The 26,076-nt window shown below is 55.5% G+C and overlaps 2 protein-coding genes across 6 annotated transcripts; both read left to right on the top strand.

Moving 5' to 3' along the window:
• Positions 1 to 47: 47 nt before the first annotated feature.
• On the top strand, positions 48 to 26,029 carry TUBGCP6 (tubulin gamma complex component 6). 5 transcript variants are annotated; one of them, XM_012434380.2, is made up of 25 exons: positions 48 to 1,310; positions 3,400 to 3,563; positions 9,196 to 9,406; positions 13,891 to 14,064; positions 15,274 to 15,395; positions 16,212 to 16,290; positions 16,441 to 16,520; positions 16,805 to 16,896; positions 16,994 to 17,133; positions 17,228 to 17,377; positions 18,493 to 18,574; positions 18,666 to 18,754; positions 18,828 to 18,943; positions 21,411 to 21,549; positions 21,880 to 21,954; positions 22,140 to 23,598; positions 23,821 to 23,879; positions 24,044 to 24,176; positions 24,259 to 24,427; positions 24,505 to 24,670; positions 24,825 to 25,019; positions 25,097 to 25,229; positions 25,301 to 25,514; positions 25,592 to 25,791; positions 25,891 to 26,029. In XM_012434380.2, the coding sequence occupies exons 1-25, from the start codon at positions 576 to 578 to the stop codon at positions 25,980 to 25,982; spliced, it is 5,268 nt and encodes a 1,755-aa protein (XP_012289803.2). In that variant the 5' UTR covers positions 48 to 575; the 3' UTR covers positions 25,983 to 26,029. The 5 variants fall into 5 exon arrangements, with proteins under 5 accessions (XP_012289803.2, XP_012289800.2, XP_012289798.2 ...); XM_012434377.2 differs by having other exon boundaries at positions 16,411 to 16,520; positions 24,505 to 24,646; XM_012434375.2 differs by having other exon boundaries at positions 16,411 to 16,520.
• Positions 3,593 to 4,423, top strand: LOC105704855 (INO80 complex subunit E-like). Its single transcript, XM_064367858.1, has 2 exons — positions 3,593 to 3,624; positions 3,677 to 4,423. Exons 1-2 carry the CDS (start codon positions 3,593 to 3,595, stop codon positions 4,077 to 4,079), a joined length of 435 nt encoding a protein of 144 aa, XP_064223928.1. The 3' UTR covers positions 4,080 to 4,423.
• Positions 26,030 to 26,076: the final 47 nt, after the last annotated feature.

The raw sequence follows: 26,076 nt of genomic DNA, 5'->3' as shown, positions 1-26,076 counted from the left end.
CGGCGCGTCCGCACTGGCGCTCTCCACAGTCGCGGCTGTGACGCGACGCAGGCGGCGGGAGTGGTAGCAGAGGGCTCTTTCCGCGGGTGAGGCCTGGTGAACGGGCGGACCTGCGGAAAGACCCGTGCAGGCCAGACCCCGGGACCACTCGGCTGCGCTCCCAGACTTTTCGCTGCCTACGAGCCTCAGAGTGGCACCCTCCCCTGGCCGTCTCCTCTCCTGAGACCCGAAGAACGCGTGCAAAACCGGGTTCGTCCATTGTGTACTGTCCGGGCGCATGTTCCGTTCTTCGGGTTTGCCACGGTTCTGTGACTCCCTAAAGGTTGAGTGCTACTGAATTAGAAGAAACACCGAGCTGGCTGCCGGTGGGCTGCCGGGCGCCGGGCAGCGTGCTTACTCCGAGTAACCGCAAGACCGCCTTTAAAAATACCAGTTCTGAGCTTCGTCGTTGGAGAGGCTGCCTGTCATTCAGCCCCTTCCGACCCTCTCTCACTCCCTGTCTTCCGGAGCGTGAGTGAAGCCCGGGCGAGGTGTTTTCCCACATGCCAGGGGCCCGGAGCTGAGGAGGGGCGGGCATGGCCAGCATCACGCAGCTATTCGACGACCTGTGTGAGGCCCTTCTGCCGGCTGCCAAAACTCACCTGGGCCAGCGCAGTGTGAACCGGAAGAGGGCAAAGCGGAGCCTCAAGAAGGTGGCCTACAATGCTCTCTTCACAAATCTTTTTCAAGAGGAGACTCAGCTGCAGCCTGACACTTCGAAACTACCAGCCAGAAACAAGATCCTCATGTTGTCCTTTGACTTGAGAGTGGGTGGCCTGGGCCCCAGGGCTGACCGTTTGGAGGAGCTTGTGGAGGAGCTTGAAGCAGCCCCTTGTCCGCTTGTGGAGGTGGGGTCTGTTTTGGACCTCCTGGTGCAGCTGGCAGGGAGCGGTCCCCCTCAAGTGCTGCCGAGAAAACGAGATTACTTCCTTAACAACAAGCACGTGGGGAGAAACGTTCCATACGGCGGCTATGATTGCTACGACCTAAATGTGTTGGAGAGGGGTGTTCAGTCTCTGATCTCCAGAGAGGAGTATTTGTGTCACAGCATGATCCAGGATACACTTCAGGTTATGGAGGCTACTCCAGGCACCGGCCTGCCCACCGTCGGGCTCTTCTCATTTGGTGACCCTTGTGGTGACAAGTTCGAGAGAGACACCCGGGTCTCACTCTTCGGTGCGCTTGTGCACAGCCGCGCCTACGACATGGATGTCCGACTGGACCTGCCCCCCGTGCCGGACAATGCAGACGTCTCTGGGCTGGCCATTAAGGTAGAGTGTTTGTTTTTTCTCTTTCATCCCTCTCAGGGTTTGGAGAATGCTTTCTGTGACCTTTCTTCTTTTTCTTCTTCTTCTTCCTTCTTCCTTCTTCTTCGACAGGGTCTCACTCTTTCACCCAGGCTGGAGTGCAGTGGCAGGATCTTGGCTCACCACAAGCTCTGCCTCCTGCGCTTAAGCAATTCTCGTGCCTCAGCCTCCCGAGTAGCTGGAATTACAGGCACCTGCCACCATGCCTAGCAAATTTTTGTATTTTTTTTTTTTTTTTTTTTTTTTTTTTTTTTTAGATGGAGTCTTGTTCTGTCACCCAGGCCGGAGTGTTAGTGGCAAGATCTCGGCTCACTGCAACCTCTGCCTCCCGGGTTCAAGTGATTCTCCTGCCTCAGCCTCCTGAGTAGCTGGGATTATAGGCGCCCACCACTATGCCTGGCTAATTTTTGTATTTTTAGTAGAGATGGGGTTTCACCATGTTGCCCAGGCTGGTCTCAAACTCCTGACCTCAAATGATCCACCCGCCTCGGCCTCCCAAAGTGCTGGAGATTACAGGCTTGAGCCACCCTGCCCGGCCCTGTGATCTTCCTTTCATCATGTTAAAAGGAGGATAGTCTGGTGGCTGCGTTGTCCTGAGGTGGGGCTGCTGGAGTGGGCTTACTGGCGGCCACTCTCCTCTGCAAGGACAGTGCTGCCTGTCTGCTGGCCAAAGCAACGTGCTGGTTTTCACCTTTACCTAACAGGGCGTGCCTTTAAACCACTTCTGCCTTGTAGAGCTGCCGTTTAAATTTAATTAAAACAAAATGAAAAATTCAGTTCCTCAGCCCCACAAGCCACATTTCAAGTGCTCGCATGTGGCAAAACGGTCTGTTTATGTTATATAAAATATGCAATTGGATATACTTTTGCTCTCTATAACCTGAGGCTTTTTCCTATGGTATTATGTAACTCCTCACTGAGTTTTGTATTTTACTGCTTTAAGGATACATTGTTATTAGTCATTCTATTCCTATGAGATACCCAGCTATTTATAAACATAATGCTACAGCAAATGCCTTGGTGTACAGTAGTTTTGTTTTGTTTTTTGTTTTTGAGACGAGTCTTACTCTGTCGCCCAGGCTGGAGTGCAATGGCGTAGTCTCGGCTCATTGCAACCTCTGCCTCCCGGGTTCAAGTGATTCTCTTGCCTCAGCCTCCTGAGTAGCTGGGACTACAGGCTCCTGCCACCACACGTGGCTAATTTTTGTATTTTTGTATTTTTATTTTCATTTTCTTTGATTTCATGTATTTTTTTCGAGACAGAGTCTCGCTCTTTTGCCTAGGCTGGAGTGCAGTGGCACAATCTCGGCTCACTGGAGCCTCTGCCTCCCAGGTTCAAGCAGTTCTCCTGCCTCAGCTTCCCGAGTAGCTGGGACCACAGGTGCATGCCACCATGCCCGGCTAATTTTTGTATTTTTAGTAGAGGTGGGGTTTCACCATGTTGGCCAGGCTGATCTCAAACTCCTGACCTCAGGTGATCCGCCTGCCTCGGCCTCCTGAAGTGCTAGGATTACAGGTGTGAGCCACCATGCCCGACGTGTATTTTCAGTAGAGATGGGGTTTCACTATGTTGGCCAGACTGGTGTCAAACTCCTGACCTTGTGATATGCCCACCTAGCCTCCCAAAGTGCTGGGATTACAGGTGTGAGCCACAGTGCCCAGGCAGTGTACAGTAGTTTTTTTAATGTTTAGTGTGATTTTTTTATGCTAGGTTTCCTAAAATGGAATGTCCAGGTCAGAAAGTTTCTCAAAAGCATCTTTTCAGAAAGCATCTCAAAAAGTCATTGTAAGTTCCACTGAGGCTTATGTGTTATATGCAATTGGAAATTTGTAGTCTTAACAAATTATTTTGTTTAATTCCTTAAATGGCTCATTGGGGAAAAACATTGTATGGTACACATGTGCTTGAAAAAAACAGAGAAACGTTTTGCTAGGTCTTTGCCTCTAAGAAGTAAATGGAACTTTGTGGATAAAGTTTCTGAAATTCTTATTGCCCTTGGATGAAATGTGGACACAGGAATGAGTGGCGGTTTGTTCTTCCCTTTGTCTCCAGGTCCCACAGAGTGTGGATCAGTGGGAAGATGAAGGATTCCAGTCAGCATCCAACCTGACTCCTGATTCCCAGTCTGAGCCCAGCGTGACCCCAGACATGGACCTGTGGGAAGCCGCACTCACCTACGAGGCCAGCAAGCGGAGGTGCTGGGAGCGAGTTGGATGGTGCGTGCCCTTCTTTGCCTTGGCCTGCAATGCCCCTACACCTGTGTGAGCAGGACCTTGGGTGTGTGAGGGTCGTTGCTGACTCGGGGGCCCAGGCAGTTGTGATGGGTTAGGGACCTGGAAGTTTCAGGGTTTCCCCTTCAGGCCTCTGGGGTCCCCTCCCCATACCTGAGCTCGCTGGCCTCCCCCCGCTACCCCCCATTCCCTTCTGACTACCTGGCCCTGCAGCTGCCCGAGCCCAGCCCCATGAGGCCCAAGCAGGAGAAACGGCCCCGCCTGCCCCGGAAACTCAAGATGGCGGTGGGACCCCCTGACTGCCCTGTGGGAGGGCCGCTGATCTTCCCTGGCCAGGGTTCTGGGGCCGGGGTCGGGACAGCCCTGACCCCCTTCCTGCCCCCCAAGATGCCCCCCACCACGATCCCGAGCACAGTCCCTCGGCAGATGTTCAGCGACGCAGGTAGTGGGGACGATGCCCTAGATGGGGACCATGACCTGGTGATCGACATCCCAGAATGACTGCAACATTGCACCACGCCCACCACAGCCCCACCTGGTGCCTCCCTGTGCAGCACACACGAGCCCAGCTTCCCGGAGGTGTTTATTGATACCCAGCTGCCATGCTCCGGCTACTGACACAACCAGAAAAGGTGTAAACATGCACGGGTGTCCCCCAGGAGGGTGGCAGGGGCCCTGCCTTCAAACCCTGGCCCCATCCAGGGGACAGTTAAATGAGTGGCTGGGAGCATCTGCCACCTGCTGGAGAGGCAGAGACCCTGTGATCGCCACCCCTTTAAAAGGGCAGCTGTATGGGGCTAGGTTTTTTAATGAAGTTTCTGTATTAAAGGAGTGGCTCTGGGTTGGTTTAAAAAAAAAAAAATGTCCTCACTACCAGTCAGAGGTTCCTGAGAGCTGCCTGGCAGGGTGTGTGGTCAGTGCCAGGAAGAAATGCTCACCGGGCACTGGGTGTTGATGAAGGAGCCTTTTGCATCCATGTCTAGAGGAGGTGGGGTGCTGATGAAGGAGCCTTTTCCAGCTGTGTCTGGAGGAGGTGGGGTGCTGAGGAAGGAGCCTTTTCCATCAGTGTCTGGAGGAGGTGGGGTGCTGATGAAGGAGCCTTTTCCATCGGTGTCTGGAGAAGGTGGGGTGCTGAGGAAAGAGCCTTTTCCATCAGTGTCTGGAGGAGGTGGGGTGCTGATGAAGGAGCCTTTTCCAGCTGTGTCTGGAGCAGGTAGGGGTGGCACTCTGGGTGATGAGAAGCTACAGCTGCAGCAGCTTTCCCTGCCTGGTGCCAGCAGCTTGCTCTCTGGATGCAGTAGTCAGTCACTCTCTGGCTCATCTGGGTCCAGAGGCCTCTGCACTCAGGACCTCTTAGTCTGTAATGTGGTGGTATCTTTTCATAACTTCCAGAACCCAGGTAGAGAATATGCATTTTGGCTGGGTACGGTGGCTCATACCTGTAATCCCAGCACTTTGGGAGGCCAGGGTGGGCAGATCACTTGAGGTCAGGAATTTCACCTGGCCAACATGGTGAAACCTCGTCTTTACTAAAAATACAAAAATTAGCCATGTGTGGTGGCACATGGTTGTAATACCATCTACTCGGGAGGCTGAGGCATGAGAGTTGCATGAACCCAGGAGGCAGAGGTTGCAGTGAGCTGAGATTGTGCCACTGCACTCCAGCCTGGGCGACAGAGTGAGACTCTGTTTAAAAAAAAAAAAAATACACATTTCCCAAAATGTTTGTTTGGCCATGGAATGCCCTGTTCACATCCAGTCCACTGGGGATTCTGTTGATACCGGTTTGGGGAGTGTTAGGTGAAAGTCAGGACTGGCCAGGAGCTGAGTGCTCTCGGATGCAGTGCTGGGGCTCCTGTAGGGCCTGGAGAGGAGCATGTGCCCCCTGTGAACTTTCCTGACATCATAGAGTCCTCCAGGGATGACTAGCTCCCTGCTTCCCAGCACAATGGTGGTGGTGGCATTGTCCTGACCACCGGGGGCTTTCCTGCCCTGTCACTTCCTGCTGGGGCATCGATCTTGTCTTCTTGCACGTACAAAGCAAATCTAATGGTCCTGCTGTCTGCCAGCCCCTCACATGTTTAAAAACTTGCCCTCTGATTTATTGCTTTGCTCTGTATATATTTGCTAATAGTATTTTTTTTTTTTTTTTTGTATTTATTTGAGGTAGAGTCTTACTCTGTTGCCCAGGCTGGAGTGCAGTGGCACCATCTTGGCTCACTGCAGCCTCCGCCTTCAGGATTTGAGTAATTCTCCGTCTCAGCCTCCCTAGTAGCTAGGATTACCGGTGTGCCCCACCATGCCCAGCTAATTTTTATAAAAACTTAGAACCTTCTAATACCAGGTTTCCTCTGCCTGGAACATTCTTCAGCTCACCGTGATTAGGCAAGTGCTTTCATCCTAAACAAACTATGTCCTTCAGACTCTCCCTCATAAGTTTGTTTGTTTCTTTCTTTCTCTTTCTCTCTCTCTTTCTCTTTCTTTCCTTGAGATGTATTCTCACTCTGACACCCAGACTGTAGTGCAGTGGTGTGATCAAGGCTCCCTGCACCCTCTGCCTCCTGGGTTCAAGCAGTTCTCCCTGCCTCAGCCTCTCGAGTAGCTGGGATTACAGGGGTGTGCCACCACACCTGGCAAATTTTGTATTTTTAGTAGAGACAGGGTTTCACCATATTGGCCAGGCTGGTCTTGAACTCCTGACTTTGGGTGATCCCCCTGCCTCAGCCTCCCAAAGTGCTGGGATTACAAGTGTGAGCCACCGTGCTGGCTGTATTTCATTTATTAGCTCCCCCTTTTCTAGGTTCAGTTTTTCATGTCACAGATTAGGAGACATGGTTGCTTACTTTCTTCATCACCCTGTTCTGAATACACTGGAGACTGTAGAGCTCCGGTGCTGTGGGGCCCTGGTGGTGTTCCCTACACTGTGGAGCCCTGGTGCTGTGGGTTCCTGGTGGTGTTCCCTAATTGTGGAGCTCTGGTGCTGTGAGTTCCTGGTGGTGGTCCCTACACTGTGGAGCCCTGGTTCTGTGGGTTCCTGGTGGTGTTCCCTACACTGACGAGCTCTGGTGCTGTGGGGCTCTGGTGGTGGTTCCTACAGGGAGGTTCTGCTGAGCACCTGGCAGTGTTCTGAGCACAGCCTGGGCAGCTCCTGTAGGGGCTTTGTCTGCCCAGGGCCCTGCAGAGTGAAAGTGCTGTGGTCATCTCAGTGTCCAGTGGCTGACCTGCACAGGGCCACACAGTGGCTGGACCTGAGTTTACATCCCCTGGGCCCTCTACTCCCTGATTCCACAGCCCCTGACACTGTAATCCTGTCAGCCTGATGCTGTGGTTCAAGATCCTTTGGCAAATCATTTGATCTTGTTTCATTTTAAATCCCAGCCACCTGCTAGTTTCCCTCTATGATGACCTCTGACCAGCAGGTGGCTAAAGAAGTTGCTGCCCACAGGGGATGGAGGCAGCAAACCACCATGGCACGTGTATACCTATGTAACCTGCACATTGTGCACACGTAACCCAGAACTTAAAGTATAATTAAAAAAATTTTAAAAAAAAAAGCTGCTGCCCAGACAGAAATCGAGCCCCCTCCACTCTCACGCCAAGACATCAACTCTGCTGCCGTCCCAAGACCTCATGGTGGGCCACTCTTCCCTGTTCTGGCCCACACCGGGAGCCAGCATGGTCAGGCTGCTTATGGCCTGGCCCCCGTGCTGCTGGGCTGCAAGGGCTGGGTTAAGGTGGAGTGAGGCCTTTCAGACCCAGGAATGGCCTCTTTTTTTGCATGTGCCACCCATCCGGGGGAAGTGTGTTGCTACATCTTGGGCTGTGTTCTCCCTGGGGATCTGTTGGAGGTAGGTGTTCACTCCATAGCCCCCAGGGTGCTGCTCTGTGTCTTTGTGTTCTCACTGTGGGTTTTTTTCCCCTCAGCTCTGAGTCACCAGGAGGGGTGCATGGCCATGGCAGTGCTGGGGGCCAGTCCTGGAGGATCTAGGGTGGGATTGGCTGCAGGGGGAAGTGGGGTTGTGCCGACAGCTTGCACCCCTGCCGAGGCCGTCTGCAGGAAGAAATGCAGGGGGCAAACAGGTTCTGAGGGACTGTCTTTCCCATGCTTGTCTCATCCTGAGGGAGCCTAGGTGGGTGTCTGGGGTCCAGAGTGGCCCCACCTGCTGACTAGACACCTCAGGGCTTGTTTCCTTCCTCCTGCCTCGCTCCAGCCCCTCTTCACATAGCAGAGGTGGCCAGTAAAAGTGTGTTTTTTGAAGCTGATTGTTTTTGCAGGGAGGGCAGGGGTGCTAGTGTGTGCAGGGTGTGTGAGTGTGCAGGGTGTGAGTGTGCAGGGAGTGCAGGGTGCATGAGTGTGTGCAGGGTGCGTGAGTGCAGGGTTAGTGCAGGGAGTGTGAGTGCAGGGTGTGCAAGTGTGTGCAGGGTACACGAGTGTGCAGGGTGTGTGTGTGCAGGGAGTGCGAGTGTGCAGGGAGTGCAGGGTGCACGAGTGTGTGCATGGTGTGCAAGTGCAGGGTGTGTGCAGGGTACACGAGTGTGCAGAGTGCAGAGTGTGCAAGTGTGTGTAGGGAGTGTGCACAGTGTGCAAGTGTTTGCAGGCTGTGAGAGTGAGTGTGCAGGGTGTGCTAGTGTGTGCAGGGAGCATGAGTGTGTACAGGGAGCATGAGTGTGTGTGCAGTGCAGTGCCAGTACACATGGTTTTGCAGCCTCATAGCACCAGTGGAAGGCAAATTCCTCAGAGTTGCATGTGCCCAGTGCTGCCTGTACCAGCCCACTTCGCCTGTTTTAAAAAATCGTGAACTTTTTTTCTGTATCCATCTCTTGTGGTTTTTCTGAGGTGGGTTAGTAAAATTTATATAATGTTTTTACTGTCTTAACCAGTTGTTCAGCTCTGTAATGCTGTGTATTTTTACTACCACACAGTAAATCTGCAGACAACTCTGAACCCTTTAAACAGCTCCCCATTCACTCCACTTTCTGTCTCTAGGATTTTGGCCACTGTAGGGCCCTCATGTAAGTGGAGTTGCACGGTGTTTTGTGATGGCTTATTTCACTCCTCATGGCGTCCTTGAGCGCAATCCCTGTGGAGCGTGTGTCTGAACTGCCTTCCTTTTTAAGGCTGAATGATGGGCCAGGGTCTGCACAGACTACCTGTGTTTATCCTCCTCCTCCGTCGGGTGCTCAGGCTCCTCTCCCTCTGTCTATTGTGGATGATGCTGCCGTGGACATGGGTGTGGATGCTCCTGTGGACATGGGTGGACAAATCTGGTTTTGTTTCTAACAGAATACATTATGAGTGAGTCACCATCCTGAGGGCCACTGGCATGGCCTGGGGTGCTCTTCCAGGGCTGGGCCACACCCAGGACCCCAGGCAGGTACCCTGGACACACTTTCACACCAGTTGTCCTGTTAGAATAGATATGTGTTTGTACTCACAGCAGCATTATCCACAAAAGGCTGGGTGGTTAGTGGCATTCATACCTGATTGTGTTTCTTAGAGTTTATTGTTTTGAATAACTTCCGTTCTTCTGTTTATGTCCATTTCTGAGAGAAAGCACCCTGGTGCTGAGGTGCAGGTCACACGTCTGCTCATGGCCTGTCTTCTGCCCCCTCTCAGCCCGCCTGGTCACAGAGAGGAGCCTTACCTGACAGAGGCGGGAAGGGAGGCTTTCGACAAGTTCTGCAGGCTTCGCCACGGGGAGCTACAGCTGCTTGCCGGGGGTGTCCTGCAGGCCCCACAGCCCGTGCTGGTGAAGGAGTGTGAGCTGGTGAAGGATGTGCTGAACGTCTTGATTGGGGTTGTGTCTGCCACGTTTTCCCTCTGCCAGGTGAGAAGTGCTCCCTCCAGCGTGGGGCTGGCCTGCCCTCCACCAAGCACTGCCCGGCTCTGGACTGGGGAGAACAAGGCTCGCAGGAGTGGGGAGTGGCAGGGAAGGCCAACTCCGAGGGCCACCAGTGATGACAGCCAGAGTCATCCCATTTTGGTTCTAAAAGGTGTAATTTATTAATGTCCTTTTAAAAAACTGTAGAGCAATAAGGTGTATATTGCCATTGGTGAAGCAATAGAAAATGTCCCTCCTCCACATTGCCACTTCCGTCCTGGAGAAGTGTCAGGTGTCTTCTGAGCCTTCCCACCGCTCGGGAGGAGCACCTGCCTGCCAAGAGTGTCCCGAGATTGGGATGTGCACCGCTCTCCTCTGTGGCCTGCGGTGTCTCTCTGGGATGGGGCCGGGACTTGCTGATTCTGGCACCAGCTGCAGTTTATCCAGCCCTCTTACTGGACACTTAAGAAGTAAATGAGGGCCGGGCACGGTGGCTCACGCCTGTAGTCCCAGCACTTTGGGAGGCTGAGGTGGGTGGATCATGAGGTCAGGAGCTCAAGACCAGCCTTGCCATCATGGTGAAACCCCGTCTCTACTAAAAATACAAAAATTAGCTGGGAGTAGTGGTGGGCGCCTGTAATCCCAGCTATTTGGGAAGCTGAGGCAGGAGAATCACTTGAACCCAGGAGGTGGAGGTTGCAGTGAGCTGACATGGGCCACTGCACTCCAGCCTGGCGACAGAGCGAGACTGTCTCAAAAAAAAAAAAAAAAAAAGTAAATGAATACATTCAGAAAAATGAAGTCTCGTTGTGCAGCTTTAAGTGCTTGTCCTTTTCCTTTGTCTTAAATGTTCTGTGGTGGCCATTCTTAGACTTCAGTGTGTACTAGAAGCACAGCCAGTGACTGCCCCAGACAAGTGCTCACAAGCAAGCTCTAGCTGCGGCCAGTGATGAGGGCCCCTGTTTGCAACATGTTCTCAGGGCTCATCTTGTCTGTTGTGGGGATAGCCTTATTGTGTGGAACCAACCCTCACTTTTTTTTTTTTTGAGACAGGGTCTTACTCTTTTGCCCAGGTTGGAGTGCAGTGGCACCATCACAGCTCACAGCAGCCTCAATCTCCTGGGCTTAATCTAAGACAGAGTCTCGCTCTGTCACTCAAGTTGTAGTGCGGTGGTGCTATCTCGGATCACTGCAAACTCCGCCTCCTGAGTTCAAGCAATTCTCCTGCCTCAGCCTCCCGAGTAGCTGTGATTACAGGTGCATGCCACCATGCCTGGCTAATTTTTGTATTTTTAGTAGAGATTGGGTTTCACCAGGTTGCCCAGGCTGGTGTCAGACTCCTGGCCTCACCTGATCTGCCCACCTTGGCCTCCCAAAGTGCTGGGATTACAGGCGTGGGCCACCGTGCCTGCCACTTCTGGCTAATTTTTAAAATGTAGAGATGGCTCTTACCGTGTTGCCCAGGCTGGTATGAACTCCTGGGCTCAAGTGATCTGCCTGCCTCAGCCTCCCAAACTGCTGAGTGTACAGGTGTGAGCCACCGTGCCCAGCTCTTATTTTCATTTCTGATTTTATTAATTTGAATTTTTTCTTTTTTTTTTTTTTGAGATGGAGTTTCGCTTTTGTTACCCAGGCTGGAGTGCAATGGCACGATCTTGGCTCACTGCAACCTCCGCCTCCTGGGTTCAAGCAATTCCCCTGCCTCAGCCTCCCCAGTAGCTGGGACTACAGGTGTGCGCCACCATGCCCAGCTCCTTTATTTTTTTTGTATTTTTAGTAGAGATGGGGTTTCACCATGTTGTCCAGGATGGTCTCGATCTCTTGACCTTGTGATCCACCCGCCTTGGCCTCCCAAAGTGCTGGGATTATAGGCGTGAGCCACTGCGCCTGGCCTCTTTTTTTAGTAGTCATTTTTTTTCCTAATTATTCTAGCTAAGACTCTGCAATTTTGTTGATATTTTCAAAGAACCAACTTTTTTTTTGATTCTCTATTGTTCTCCTTTTCTGTATTTTTTTTTTTTTTTGAGATGCAGTCTCACTCTTTTGTGCAGGCTGGAGTGCAGTGGTGTGATCTCAGCTCACTGCAGTCTCTGCCTCCTGGGTTCAAGTGATTCTCCTGCCTCAGCCTCCCAAGTAGCTGGGACTACAGGTGTGCACCACGAGGGTAATTTTTGGTATTTTTAGTAGAGATGGGGTTTTACCATGTTGGCCAGGCGGTCTCAAAATCCTGACCTCAAGTGATTTACCCACTTTGGGCTCCCAAAGTGTTGGTGTTACAGGCGTGAGCCACCGTGCTTTGCCTGCTCACTCTCTCTGCTCTAATTGTTACTTGTTTCCTTCTGCTAGTTTTGAGTTTAACTTTTTTTTTTGACACGGAGTTTCGCTCTTGTTGCCCAGGCTGGAGTGCAGTGGCGCGATTTTGGCTCACCACAACTTCCGCCTCCCAGGTTCGAGTGATTCTCCTGCCTCAGCCTCCTGAGTAGCAGGGATTATAGGCATGTACGAACATGCCTGGCCAATTTTTAGTATTTTTATTAGAGATGGGGTTTCATCATGTTGGTCAGGCTGGTCTTCAACTCCTGACCTCGTGATCCGCCTGCCTCAGCCTCCCAATGTGCTGGGATTACAGGCATGAGCCACCACATCCGGCCTGACTGCCTTTTTTTTTTTTTTTTTTTGAGATGGAGTCCTGTTCTGCCACCCAGGCTGGAGTGCAATGGTGTGATCTCAGCTCACTGCAACCTCTGCCTCCTGGGTTCAAGTGATTCTCCCGCCTCAGCCTCCTGAGTAGTTAGGATTACAGGCGCATGCCACCATGCCTGGCTAATTTTTGTTTATAGGAAAGATGGGGTTTCACCATGTTGGTCAGGCTGGTCTCCATCTCCTGATCTCAAGTGATTCACTTGCCTTGGCCTCCCGCAGTGCTGGGGTTACAGATGTGAGTCATCGTGCCTGGCCTAACTGCTTTTTTTTTTTTTTTTTTGGAGACAAGATCACCCAGGCTCGAGTGCAGTGGTTCAAACGTGACTCACTGCAACCTCAAACTCCTAGGCTCAAATTGATCCTCCTGCCTCAGCCTCCTGAGTAGCTGAGACCAACAGGCATGCACCATCACGGCTGGCTAATTTTTAAATTTTTTTTTTTTTTTTTTTTTTTTTTTTTTTTTTTTTTGAGGCGGAGTCTCGCTCTTGTTACCCAGGCTGGAGTGCAATGGCGCGATCTCGGCTCACCGCAACCTCCGCCTCCTGGGTTCAGGCAATTCTCCTGCCTCAGCCTCCTGAGTAGCTGGGATTACAGGCACGCACCACCGTGCCCAGCTAATTTTTTTGTATTAGTAGAGACGGGGTTTCACAATGTTGACCAGGATGGTCTCGATCTCTCGACCTCGTGATCCACCCGCCTCGGCCTCCCAAAGTGCTGGGATTACAGGCTTGAGCCACCGCGCCCGGCCAATTTTTAAATTTTTAAATTTTTTTTATTTTGAGATGGAGTCTCCCTCTGTAGCCCAGGCTGGAGCGGGAAGGCGCAGTCTCAGCTCACTGCAACCCCGCCTCTCGTGTTCAAGTGTTTCTCATACCTCAGCCTCTGGAGTAGCTGGGGCTACAGGCACACACCACCACGCCTGGTTAATTTTTGTATTTTTAGTAGAGACGGGGCTTTGCCATGTTGGCCAGGTTGGCTATGAACTCCTGACCTGAAGTGATCTGTCTGCCTTGGCTCCCCAAGTCCTGGGATTACAGGCGTGAGCCACCATGCCTGGCTAATTTGTACAATTTTTATAGGGATGAGGGTCTCGCTGTGTTGCCCAGGCTTGTCTCAGGCTCCTGGGCTCAAGTGATCCTCCTGCCTCAGCCTCCCAAAGTGCTGGGATGATAGCCGAGAGCCACTGCGCTTGGCCTAGCAGCTCTTTTTAAAATCTCTTTAGAGTATGCACAGGGCTGCCATGGGTTTGCTATCTTTTTCGTTAGTAACGCAGGTGTTTGCAGCTGTAACCTTCCCTCTTGGCGGGGCTTTTGCTGCATCCCACACTTTTTGGTTGTGGTGAGCCCTCTGTTGGGGGTTTCCACTCTGGTTATAAACATGTTGTGGAGAATGTGCTCTGATGAGTCTGTGTTTACATCTTCCATCATTTCCTTTAATTCATCCCTGAGAGTCGAATGAGCAGGTCTCATGGCAAACATGTTTTATAGCTTCTGCCCAGGAGACTGTCTGTGTACTTGTGTCCTGTGAAGGTGCTCTGTTTTTTTCTACACTTAGCATTTTAAACATGTATTTTTCAGTGTGGTCAGTGAAAATTTATGTCTTGTTTTGGTTTGTATGTTTTTATTCCTCAGTGCAGGAGTTCTGGGTATGCCTTTTGAGCATTTGCTTTTGGATCCTGTGGGCACTCTAGGTGGTGTGGGGTTGGGTGCAGCAGTGGAGGGAGACGGAACCTTACTGGGCATCTGGGTGCCTGGCCTCTGCAACCTGTGTCCTCTGCCCCTGTGTAGCTGGCTCAGGCCTTTGTGGTGAAGCGGGGCGTCCATGTGTCAGGAGCATCTCCCGAGAGCATCAGCAGCCTCCTCTCGGAGGTGGCCGAGTATGGGACCTGCTACCTGCGCCTGAGCCGCTTCTCTCTGCAGCCCGTCCTGGACTCCTCGTACAGCAAGGGCCTTGTGTTCCAGGTATAGCCTCTGCCTCATGCTTGTCACGAACCTTTGAGAGAACGGTGCTCACGTTCTGGAAAAGAGAATCTTAGAGGTCCTTTTGCGGGACCACAGAGTCTAAACCTTTTATTTCCTTGCTAACATCTGAAACCCGATAGTGACTCTTCAGGGATGGGTCAGTGATGATGTTTTTCCCTCACTGAAAACCTGGGGCAGATGTGTGTGGGCTCTGGGTTGGTGGGAGGCAGGCGTGGCCAGCATTCGGGCTGTGCAGGGCAGGCAAGGCAGTGAGTGGGACTCTTGCTGCCTGCGCCTTGGTGGGAGCAGTCATCCGCATTGTGGATGACTGACAGGGCAGGACTCTCGCGTTGGTGAATTTACGGTGCTAGGAGTTCTGAGCCAAGCCTGGCTCTGGAAGCTGCTGTTTGTGAGTCTTGAAGCTGGCTCATATGCTGAGTAGAGGCCCAGGGGATGGGGGATGCACCTTGAGGCAGGCAGATGACAGGACGTTGGGGGAGTGGAGAGGAGGGTATTGGGGAGGCTGGGCAGAGAGCCCTTAGGACTGTTGGTGCTGCAGCGGGGGCTGTGGGGTGGGGTGATGCAGTGAGGTTTAGGTTTTAGACGGGCTTGGGAGGTAGGCGTGGTGGGAGCTGCATGGGGTGGGGACAGCTTCTAGGCAGATGAGCAGCCCTGGGGTTCTTGAGGGCTGGAGATAGTGGAGAAAGGGTCAGAGCAGTGGACACTGAGAAGGGTCGGACTGTGGTTCTTGCTTGTCTGGCAGGCGTGGCCAGGCCAGGCGGCTCCTGGGATGGGTGGACTGAGATTGGTCCAGGGTTGGCGTGAACTTCAGGGCCTGCTGCTGTGGCGTTACCCAGGATGCCGGTGCCACCGAGACCACTGTGGTCTGAGCAGCCGAAGCCTTCACAGCGCTAGTGTCTGTGCATAGAGCGCAGCCGCTCTTTCCACCCTCACCCCAAATCCCAGAAGCCACGTCCTTGGGCAGCTGGTCTCAGATGAGAGGGATTGGTGGTGGGCCATGGTTGTGGAGGTCCAAACGTCTACCTGGCCTGGTGGCTGGACGTGGCTCACAGAGGCCCACTGCTCGGAAATGAAGCCCAGAGCCGAGGCAGGGAGCAAAGTGCCGTGCCCAGCACTGGTGCGCTCAGGCCCTGGGCACAGGCTGCATCCATGTTCTTGGCTGCCCTCCTCCCGCCCCCTTGCCTACAGGCCTTCACCAGTGACCTGAGGCGGTACCTACAGTATTACCGGGCCTGCGTCCTCGCCACTCCGCCCACCCTCAGCCTCCTCACCATTGCTTTTCTCTTCAAGAAACTGGGCCGGCAGCTCAGGTGAGCCTCAGCGTGGCGACTGAGCAGGGGACTTTGTGGGCGAGGTGTGGGGCTCGCTGGGCACCGGCGGGGGTTTGCCCTGCTCCCCGGCAAGGAGGGCCTGTGAGAAGAGCCCTCAGCAGGCGACTGGACAGCCCTTGCCTGGCTTAATTTAGGTGCCAGGTGCCGAGCAGGTGTGTCTGCCGTGGGCCCACGTCAGCTGGTCCATCCAGGCCTTCCAGGCCCAGTGACTCCTGCCTAATCAGTATACAGGGTCCCTGGGGCTGTGGCATCTGGCACACACAAGCTGGTTAGTGAGCAACCAGGCTGGGAGGCCACTGGCAAGTGGAGAAGGAAGAGTGAGGACTCGGGGGTGGGAGCTGGAGGGATGACCTTCCGAGCAGAGGAGCAGAGTGTGGCCACCCAGAGGAGACCCCAGGGCTGAGACGGTGCCAGACCCTGCGGGGGGTGGGAGCGGGCTGCGAAGGGTGTGGGTTGTGGCAGATGCTTGGTGCCACTGTGTGGATGGGAGGGGCTTTCAGGCGCAGCCCCCATGTGGGGTGAGGTGGTGGGAGGATCAGGGCGATTCGGGTGTTGGCCAGCGCCTGGGAGGGAGGTGCCTGTTCGGTGCGGGTGCTTCAGTGGGGTCTGTGTGGACAGCACAGGGCTGGGCATGAGTCCTGCAGGGCCATTGAGGTGCATCTGGTTTTTAAGGACAACATCTAAAGTCAGTTGTTCCAGGGAGCATGAAGATTTGTGGATGTTTTGCTCACAGTCTGATCCAGGCCTGGGGACCCTGAGCCCAGTCACCTGGTCTGATTCTGCCTCTGGGTCTAGGTACCTGGCCGAGCTCTGTGGTGTTGGCGCTGCACTCCCAGGCACCTGCGGAGGAGGGCCCGGGGCCGAGTTTCCCACCGTGAGTCCTGCGTCCCTGCCGAGCGTGCCAGCCTGGTGGGCTCCAGGAAAGGGGGTGGCTGAGTGTGTCCCTGGGGGCTGCTGCTGGCAGGGGTGCACCTCACTGAGCTTCCATATGCAGGGCGTGAAGCTGCTGTCCTACCTCTACCAGGAGGCGCTGCACAACTGCAGCAATGAACACTACCCCGTGCTGCTGTCCCTGCTGAAGACCAGCTGCGAGCCCTACACGCGGTAGGCAGCGGGTGGTAGGGGCTGGGCTGGCGCACACTCCCACCAGGCAGACATCTGAGAGCAGCCCCTTGTCAAACATCTGTTGAATGTGCAGCTCACACAGGGAGGGGGAGGGCAGGATAGGTGGACTGGACTGGGCAGGAATCCCCCACCCCCTACCCCAAACCCTGATGGACAGCATGCCCCACCCCTACCCCCATGGACAGCTATGCCCTCGCTCCTGACTGCTGGCCCCACCCACCTCTCCACTGACCACACCCACCCCTGCTGCTCTCCCACTGCAGCTTCATCCACGACTGGGTGTACAGCGGGGTGTTCAGAGACACTTACGGCGAGTTCATGATTCAGGTGAACCAGGAGTACCTCAGCTTCCGAGGTAGGTGGCAGCTGGCTGCGGGGCGGGGCTCCGTGCCTGTGGCCCTGGGTTCAGGGCCACAGCCATGCCAGCCACGCTGGTGTTCCCCCCACTGTAGATAAGTCATACTGGACCCATGGCTACGTGCTCATCTCCAAAGAGGTGGAGGACTGTGTTCCCGTGTTTCTGAAGCACATTGCCCATGACGTGTACATCTGCGGGAAGACCATCAACCTGCTGAAGCTCTGCTGTCCCCGGGTGAGGAGGGGCTCCTGCGTGGGGAAGGAGGGGCCGGGGCTGCGTCTGAGGCCAGGGCTGAGTGCCGGTGGCTGTGCCTGCATCCCTTTGGCAGCATTACCTCTGTTGGTCCGACGTCCCCGTCCCCCGGATCTCAGTGATTTTCTCCCTGGAGGAGTTGAAGGAGATTGAGAAGGACTGTGCCGTCTATGTTGGGCGCATGGAGAGAGTGGCCCGCCACAGCTCTGTCAGCAAGGAGGAGAAGGTGCATGGCACCACAGGTCTTGGGGGCTTTCTTTGTGCCTGCCTCTGCTTCCTGGGGTCTCAGGCTGGTGGGGAGGACGTGAGGGCCATGCAGGATGGCGGGGGGCTCCCTTCTTGCATTTTCTGTGCTGGTGGTGTGGGTGGGTGGGTGCCAAGGGGGAGTTGAGATGAATGTCCTGGAGCCAGGTGCCAGGGAGGGGCTCTGTCCTCTCCTCCTGGGTCTGGGTGGCTCAGCCTGAAGCCCGGGCTTTCCTGGCTTGGGAAGCTCCACTGGGGCTTCCCTTGGGTCTGCTGGCTGTGGACAGGTAGTCGCGACTGTGCTCCAGGGCGGCAGGGTGTGTGGTTCTACACTCAGGTGGCCTTTGCAAGCTCCCCTCCTACTGGGAAGGGATGATGTGTCAGAAATGGGCCACGCCTCTCCTGCGTCCTCAGGGAAGGGCTCAGTGGTACATTTGGTGCCATTCCCAGGAACATGCTTTCTGGCCTGGGCAAGGGCAGGCCCAAGAGGCTGAGCAGGGAAGCTCCCTCTCCTTTCTGAGGCCCCTTGGTTTCCCTCCAGGGTGGACACACAGCCTGGGGTCCTCAACCCCCAGATGTCTCTGTGAGAGCCGGTCAGCTCCAGTCCATGGCCTGGAGCCAGGCTTGCCACTGCTGAGAGCCGGGGCGGGGGGAGGGGTGTCCCGCCATCACTTGGTGCCCTCCTCTCACCCTTGGGCAGTGTGTCTTGCCTGCTGGCCCTGATACCACACGTGTCCTAGGTGAGGGGTCAGAAGACTGGGTTGCTTTTTTTTTCTTTGTGACAGGGTCCCACTGTGTTGGCCAGGAGGCTGGAGTGCAGTGGCACGAACATGGCTCCCTGTAGCCTCCACCTCCCAGGCTCAAGGGATCCTCCTGCCTCAGCCCACCCGCCAAGTAGTTGATACTACAGGCGTCTGCCAGCACACCTGGCTAATTTTTGTATCTTTGTAGAGATGGGGTTTTGCCATGTTGTCCAGACTGACCTGGAACTCCTGAGCTCACATGATCCACCCACCTCAGCCTCCTGAAGTGCTAGGATTACAGGCATGAGCTGCTGCGCCTGGCCAGCATACTTTGTTTACTAATTGTCTTTTTTAGGAATTACGTATGGAAATTGCAAAACAGGAATTAATCGCTCATGCCCGGGAAGCAGCCTCCAGAGTCCTGAGTGCACTGAGCGGTGAGTGGCCCCAAGTCCTCCCTTCTGCAGTTCCGGGGGGGCCTTGCTGTGGCCTCCTTGTGACTGTGTGCCCCTTACTTTCCCAATGCAGACCGGCAGATGTCAGAGCGGATGGCTTTGGACGCCCGGAAGCGCGAGCAGTTTCAGAGGCTGAAGGAACAGTTTGTGAAGGACCAGGAGGTGGGTGGGACCTGCCCCTGCGGGGTCAGGCCTAAGTCCTGATTTCACAGCCCAGGCTGTGTGTGTTTTACAGCGACGCCAGGCGGCCAGGCAGGAGGAGCTGGATGACGACTTCAGCTATGCCCGTGAGCTCCGAGACAGGGAGAGGAGGCTGAAGTCCCTGGAGGAGGAGCTGGAGAGGAAGGCGAGGTAGGGCAGCAGGGGCCCCAGGCCCAGGGGTGCAGGTGCGGCAGGGGCCCTGGAGCTCTGCTTTAATCTTGCTGATGATTTTACTTTGTGTTTTGAAATCCTTTAGGCGTACATTAAGGTAGAAAGACCAATACGCTGAACCCAGAGTGGCTGTGGCCATTCTGCCATACGCAGGCGTGTGTACCCGGCGTGTGTACCCGTGCTAACTGTTGCCTTGTGGGTGGTTTGTATGGATTAGGGTCTGAGCAAGGCCTGTGTGCTGTTTGGGGTCCTGTCTCTTTATTTATCTTCTTTCTAAATAGGTCCCAGCTGGGCGCAGCGGCTCACGCCTGTAATCCTAGCACTTTGGGAGGCTGAGGTGGATGGATCATGTGAGGTCAGGAGTTCAAGACCAGCCTGGCCATCATGGTGAAACCTCATCTTTAAAAAATAAATAAATAAATAAATCGGTCCCTTATTTATTTTTAAGTCTATTATTGGTCTGACAAAAAGGGTGGTTTTTTTTGTTTACTATTTTTTTTTTGAGACAGAGTCTTCCTCTGTTGCCCAGGCCGGAGTGCAATGTTGCGTGGAATCTCAGCTCACTGCAACCTCCACCTCCCAGGTTCAAGTGATTCTCCTGCCTCAGCCTCCCGAGTAGCTGGGATTACAGGTGCCCGCCACCACGCCCAGCTAATTTTTCTAATTTTAGTAGAGATGGGGTTTCACCATGTTGGCCAGGCTGGTCTGAAACTCCTGACCTCAGGTGATCCGCCTGCCTCAGCCTCCCAAAGTGTTGGGATTACGTGCCCGGCTGAGATGGTGTTTGTCCAGCACAGCATTTGAGTCTGTCTCCCTGTGTTGTCATCAGCCTGTCGCTAGTCTGAGTAGAGCTGGAGCCTTCAAGGGGCTGTTTGGGGTTTTAGAGAGAGACCCTCTCAGGAGGGTCTGGCTGCTTCCGCTCAACCTCACACGATGCTCAGCTGTCTCAACCTTAGATCTCTTTATGGAGCCAGCGAGGGATGTTTGTGGAGGGGTGCGTGTGCCTGTGTGCACACGTCTGTATGCGTTTATGCATGCGTACGTGTTTGTGCATGTATGTGAGTAGATACTGTCCCGTTAACACATGGAGAAAACCAGGCCTGGACACCACATGTCTGGCCTGTGGCGGGCAAATTAGAGCTGGCCAGGTCAGGTTTGAGCCGGTGTCCCAGTGGAGCCCAGCACAACTTACGTGCTGGAGAAAAGCTCAAAATCAGGGGGACGATCGGTGAGGCAGGCTTTGCATTCAGCACATAAAGCATTTGTGTTGGTTTGCTTCATGTACTTTTTTGCATTCGTTTTCTTTTTTTTTTTTTGAGACGGAGTTTTGCTCTTGTTACCCAGGCTGGAGTGCAATGGTGTGATCTTGGCTCACCGCAACCTCCACCTCCTGGGTTCAGGCAATTCTGCCTCAGCCTCCTGAGTAGCTGGGATTACAGGCATGTGCCACCATGCCCAGCTAATTTTTTGTATTTTTAATAGAGACGGGGTTTCACCATGTTGACCAGGATGGTCTCGATCTCTTGACCTCGTGATCCACCCGCCTCGGCCTCCCAAAGTGCTGGGATTACAGGCGTGAGCCACCGCACCCGGCTTTGCATTCGTTTTCAATTCTCAGGTCTGCACCTGTAGGAGAAGAGGCCTTGCTTCTTAGGGTTCTGGGGCCCTCAGCTTCCTGCTCACCCCTTGCTTCAGGTCATGCAGGATCTCATTCTGGTTTTTTTTTTTTTTTAAATGTATATATATATTTTTTAATATTTGTTGGATAATATCAAAGCCTAGCACTTTTTATTCTTACACCACATCTCACTTTGGACTAACCATTTCAAGTAATACTCACATGTGGCCAGTGGCTGCCCTAGTGGACAGCACAGCTTTAGAGCTTTTTTTTTTTTTTTTGAGATGGAGTTTCGCTTGTTACCCAGGCTGGAGTCCAATGGCGCGATCTCGGCTCACCGCAACCTCCGTCTCCTGGGTTCAGGCAATTCTCCTGCCTCAGCCTCCTGAGTAGCTGGGATTACAGGCGTGCGCCACCATGCCCAGCTAATTTTTTTGTATTTTTAGTAGAGACGGGGTTTCACCGTGCTGACCAGGATGGTCTTGATCTCTTGACCTCGTGATCCACCTGCCTCGGCCTCCCAAAGTGCTGGGATTATAGGCGTGAACCACCATTCCCGGCCTCATTCTGGTTTTCATCCAACAGATCTTGCTGAGCCCTGGCTGGGCACCGACTTGCTAAGGTTTCCCAGCCTGGCAGGTGGAAGGGCCTGCCTGGTGCCGCCCTGCAGGTGCTGTGAGGGCCCAGAGCTATCCGGCCCTGGCAGGCGGAGATTAGGGGCAGGGGCCCACTGGGGCCTCTGTTGTGCAGAACCATTCTCTCCCGAGGGGCGCCAGGTGGATAGGGGGGTGACTCTTGTGGCTGTGTCCTCTCTGGGTGTGGCTTCAGGCAGGCGCTGGTCGACCACTACAGCAAGCTCTCTGCAGAGGCAGCTCGTCGGGAGCAGAAGGCGCTGTGGAGAATCCAGAGGCACCGACTGGAGAGTGCACGGCTTCGCTTTCTCTTAGAAGATGAGAAACACATTCGGGTATCTCAGCAGCTTTAGATGGCAGCTCTTCCCCTGGGCTTTGGGGGTCTGGTAACCCCCTGAAACTGCACACAGACCTGCGTGCTCTTATGGGAGAGGGCTGGTGGTTCTCGTGTTTGTGGCAGTGCCACTGAATTGCAGATAGAGGTTGTGAGGAGCTCGTGGTTTTGGAGTGCTTTCTGCAGGTTGGGGTCCCAGTGGAGTCCAGCACAAGCCTTGTCTGGTTCAGTGCACATGGCTGCTGTGGGCGTAGGGGCTGTGGCTTCTGTGTGGGGTTGGGGCCGTGCTTTTCTCCAGCTCTGCTAGTCATCCCTCTGGCTTGAATTTCAGGAGATGCTGAAAGCGATGACTGAGGCTCACCAGCCCCAGAAGCCACCGGACTTTCTCTTGAGCCCACACTCCCAGGTGAGCAGCACAGTAGAACCCAGGGTGCCCTAGCTCTGAGCTGGGGGCGCCGGACCTGGCTGTTTGCCATAGCCCTTGGCACCTGGTGAGTGTCGGTCATGGCTGCAGAGCTGAACTTGGAGGACAGAGTTTGAGGGCTCGGGGAGCCTGAGACCAGACTGGGTCTGATGTCATGTGTGTTGCAGGTCACATCTGGCCCTGAGCACCCAGATGGAGGCCAAGGCTGTGATTCTGGGACTGCAGAGCAACACTCGGCTTCCTGGGATTGCCCAAACAGGCCAGACCTGCGGACCCCACAGCCCCTTAAGCCTCTAGCAGTGGGAGCTGGTGGCACAGGGCTGCAGCAGGCAGAGGAGCCTGGGCCCTTCTTTGACGGCCTCAGCATTGGAGACTTCCTACCTGCGGGCCCAGGGGCTGAGCAGTCTGTGCAGACTGGCGTGGTCCCTCTCCTGGAGGCAGCGCTGCAGACCATCAGCTCAGACCTGCCCGCCTCAGCTCCTGGGGAGGCACCCGCAGCAGCCAGCACTCAGCCCTCCAAGCCACAGGAGTATGACTTTAGTACTGTCCTGAGGCCGGCTGTGGCCGCCTCACCTTCACCAGGGCCCCTCCAGGCTGCAGAGTGCAGCTTGGGCGGCTCAGGGCCGCAGCTGTGGGAGGACACTTGTGGGAAGCTGGATGCCTGTGTCTCTGCCTTGCAGGTGGCCCTGCCTCCCTCACACCTACCCAAGTGTGCCGCCCTGGAGGAGGGGAGCAGCCAGCACACAGAGCAGCTTTTTGGGCATGTGTCAGGGGGTGGTGTTCCCACAGTGGGCTACAGTTCTGGAATAGCTCCCACTCAGCCACGGTGGAACATCCATGGGCACGTGTCTGATGCCAGCATCAGGGTCAGGGAGCAAATGTCAGATGTGGCTCCCACCCGGCCACGGTGGAACATCCATGGACATGTGTCTGATGCCAGCATCAGGGTTGGGGAGAACGTGTCTGACGTGGCTCCCACCCGGCCGCGGTGGAACATCCATGGGCACGTGTCTGATGCCAGCATCAGGGTTGGGGAGAACGTGTCAGATGTGGCTCCCACCCGGCCACGTTTGAACATCCATGGACATGTGTCCGATGCCAGCATCAGAGTTGGGGAGAATGTGTCAGATGTGGCTCCTACCCGGCCACGGTGGAACACCCATGGGCACGTGTCTGATGCCAGCATCAGCTTGGGGGTGTGTGTGTCAGATGTGGCACCCACCCGGCCACGGTGGAACACCCACGGACCCATCCCTTTGCCCCACGTGATGCTGGGGGCCCTCTCACCAGAAACTGAGCCCAACACACCCAGGCCCCAACAGAGCCTCCCTGGCCACACGTCCCAGTCAGCACTCAGCCTGGGAGCACAGAACGCTGCTCTGGACTGTGGGCCATGGCTGCCTGTAGAAGTGGGGCCATCTCTCTCCTCCCCCAGCTTAGGCTGTGGAGAAGAGAGCTTCAGCGTGGGGGAGAACATGTCAGCCTTGGCTCCCACTCTGCCACAGTGGAACATCGAGGGACACGTGTCCGACGACACCATCAGCATGGGGGAGAACGTGTTGGACGTGGCTCCCTCCAAGCCATGCTGGCCCAACACCCCGGGAGACAGTGTTTCTGAAGAACCAGGTTAGAGTTGGGTGGCCGATGGCCAGGAGTGGGACTGTGGGACCCACAGAGCGTGGGAGGTAGGCGGGAGGTGGGGCTGGCTGCTAGTGAAGGTCCCCTCAGGACTTGAGCTGCTGTTTGGGGGACATGGGAGGGGCTGCCTGAGCCAGGGCCGGCTCTGCTCCATCCCCCCTCCGCAGGCGCTTGGCCCAGACACTCCCATGTCCACTTGTGTCCACACAGGCCCTGGCAGGAATGGGGACACTGAGGAGCTCTCTCCAAATTGGCCTCTGAACTCACAGGTGAGTTGGATGCAGCCTAGGGGTCACACAACATGCAGGAAGGGCTCTGTGCCTCTAGGTTATCATGTGGGCAGGTCCCATGTACGATTTTCCTTTTGGCACAAGGTGGGTGGGTGGGGGCAGCGTGATGTGGGTAGGTGGCTCTCAGGCTGGTGTTTTGTTAGGACGCAGCTGCCCAGAGCAGCCCAGGACCTGGTGAAGAGGAGGCGGAGGCCTGGGACGGGGAGCAGGCCTACCTGGCAGGCCTGGTAGGGCAGTACCATGTGGAGCGGTACCCGGACAGTTACGAGTCCATGTGTGAGTGCAGTATCGCTGCGAACGGGGGCAGAGCCAGAGCCCTGGGCGGGCAGGTTCCTAGCACGCTCTCCGTCTCCCACAGCCAAGCCACCCATCGCTCACCTTCTGCGCCCCATGCTTCCCTGGGCCTTCGCCTTCCCCGTGGACCCCCAGGTCCACTCCGCTGCAGACGAGACTGCCGTGCAGCTGAGTGAGTTGCTGACGCTGCCCGTGCTCATGAAGCGCTCCATCACGGCGCCGCTGGCCGCCCAGTGAGTGCCCCTACCCCAGCCAGCCTGCCTGCCCAGCCCGCCCCAGTGGCACCCTGACTCCAGCTCCCTCCTGTCAGCATCTCCTTGGTGAACAAGGCCGCCGTTGACTACTTCTTCGTGGAGCTGCACCTGGAGGCACACTATGAGGCGCTGCGGCACTTCCTGCTGATGGAGGACGGCGAGTTTGCCCAGTCCCTCAGCGACCTGCTATTTGAGAAGGTGACCTCTGGACACGGAGCTGGGGTGCGGCCAATGGTAGAGGGGAGGCCGTGGGGAGGGGGAGACTGGCTGCAGGGCTTCAGCCTCCCTGCCGCTCTGGCACAGCTCCATGAGGTGCTGGTGCGTGGCCAGGGACGTGCTTGGGGCTCCTGGGGACGCCAGTCCTTTTTCTGCCCAGCTTGGGGCCGGGCAGACGCCTGGGGAGCTGCTCAACCCTCTGGTGCTGAACTCCGTGCTGAGCAAGGCCCTGCAGTGCAGCCTGCACGGGGACACCCCACACGCCTCCAACCTCTCCCTCGCCCTCAAGTACCTTCCCGAGGTGTTTGCCCCCAATGCCCCAGATGTGCTGAGCTGCCTGGAGCTCAGGTACAAGGTCAGCAGCAGCCCTGGCCACGGGGATGGGGCAGGGGCCTGCCCATGGGATGCCTGCTGAGCGGGGGCTCCCGGCAGGTGGACTGGCCCCTCAATGTTGTCATCACCGAGGGCTGCCTGAGCAAGTACAGCGGCGTCTTCTCCTTCCTGCTGCAGCTGAAGCTCATGATGTGGGCACTCAAGGACATCTGCTTTCACCTCAAGCGCACAGGTGAGGCCTCGCTGGACCCCAGCGCCCTGGGCTTGAGGCTGTGCTCACCTCTGCCCTCTCCTCTCTGCCAGCCCTGCTGAGCCACATGGCCAGCTCTGTGCAGTTCCGCCAGCTGCAGCTGTTCAAGCACGAGATGCAGCACTTCGTGAGGGTCATCCAGGGCTACATCGCCAACCAGATCCTGCACGTCACCTGGTGCGAGTTCAGGGCCAGGCTGGCTACCGTGGGCGACCTGGAACAGATCCGGCGTGCACATTCGGAGTACCTGCACAAGGCCGTCTTCAGGTGAGGCCCGGGCACTGCTGCGTCCCTCGTCCCTGTGGTCACAGCTCAGCCCACCCAGTGGCACCACTTCCCCGCAGGGGCCTGCTCACGGAGAAGGCGGCGCCCGTCATGAACATCATCCACAGCGTCTTCAGCCTCGTGCTCAAGTTCCGCAGCCAGCTCATCTCCCAGGCCTGGGTCCCTGCTGGGGGCCCGCAGGGTGCAGAACACCCCAACTTTGCACTCATGCAGCAGTCTTACAACACCTTCAAGTACTACTCCCACTTTCTCTTCAAAGGTGAGGCTCACCCCAGCTGGGAGGGCTGGGTGGGTGGGGGGGCAACGCGGGGTTCACACCGCGGGCAGAGGCCTGAGTGAGTGGCTCGCTGATCCCCAGTGGTGACCAAGCTGGTGAACCGCGGCTACCAGCCTCACCTGGAGGACTTCCTGCTGCGCATCAACTTCAACAACTACTACCAGGATGCCTGAGGCTGCTCTGCGGGCAACATGCACAATAAAGGTGTCCTCAGACCCTGTCTGTGTCTCTCTCTCCCAGGCGGGGGCTGAGGACAGGGCAGGGGGG

Source organism: Aotus nancymaae, unplaced genomic scaffold, assembly GCF_030222135.1.
Source record: "Aotus nancymaae isolate 86718 unplaced genomic scaffold, 86718_ANA_hifiasm-v0.15.2.pri h1tg000076l, whole genome shotgun sequence".
NCBI lineage: Eukaryota > Metazoa > Chordata > Mammalia > Primates > Aotidae > Aotus > Aotus nancymaae.
This window is presented reverse-complemented; position numbering and strand designations above follow the sequence as displayed.

Bases quoted from the DNA above. Each gene is read 5' to 3' on its own strand.
- TUBGCP6 (XM_012434375.2), top strand. From the start codon at position 576: ATGGCCAGCATCACGCAGCTATTCGACGACCTGTGTGAGGCCCTTCTG. The intron at 23,599-23,820 runs GTTAGAGTTGGG...GTGTCCACACAG, and splicing joins CAGTGTTTCTGAAGAACCAG to GCCCTGGCAGGAATGGGGAC. The intron at 24,177-24,258 runs GTGAGTGCAGTA...CGTCTCCCACAG, and splicing joins GGACAGTTACGAGTCCATGT to CCAAGCCACCCATCGCTCAC.
- LOC105704855 (XM_064367858.1), top strand. From the start codon at position 3,593: ATGCCCCTACACCTGTGTGAGCAGGACCTTGG. The intron at 3,625-3,676 runs GTGTGTGAGGGT...GTGATGGGTTAG, and splicing joins CTGTGTGAGCAGGACCTTGG to GGACCTGGAAGTTTCAGGGT.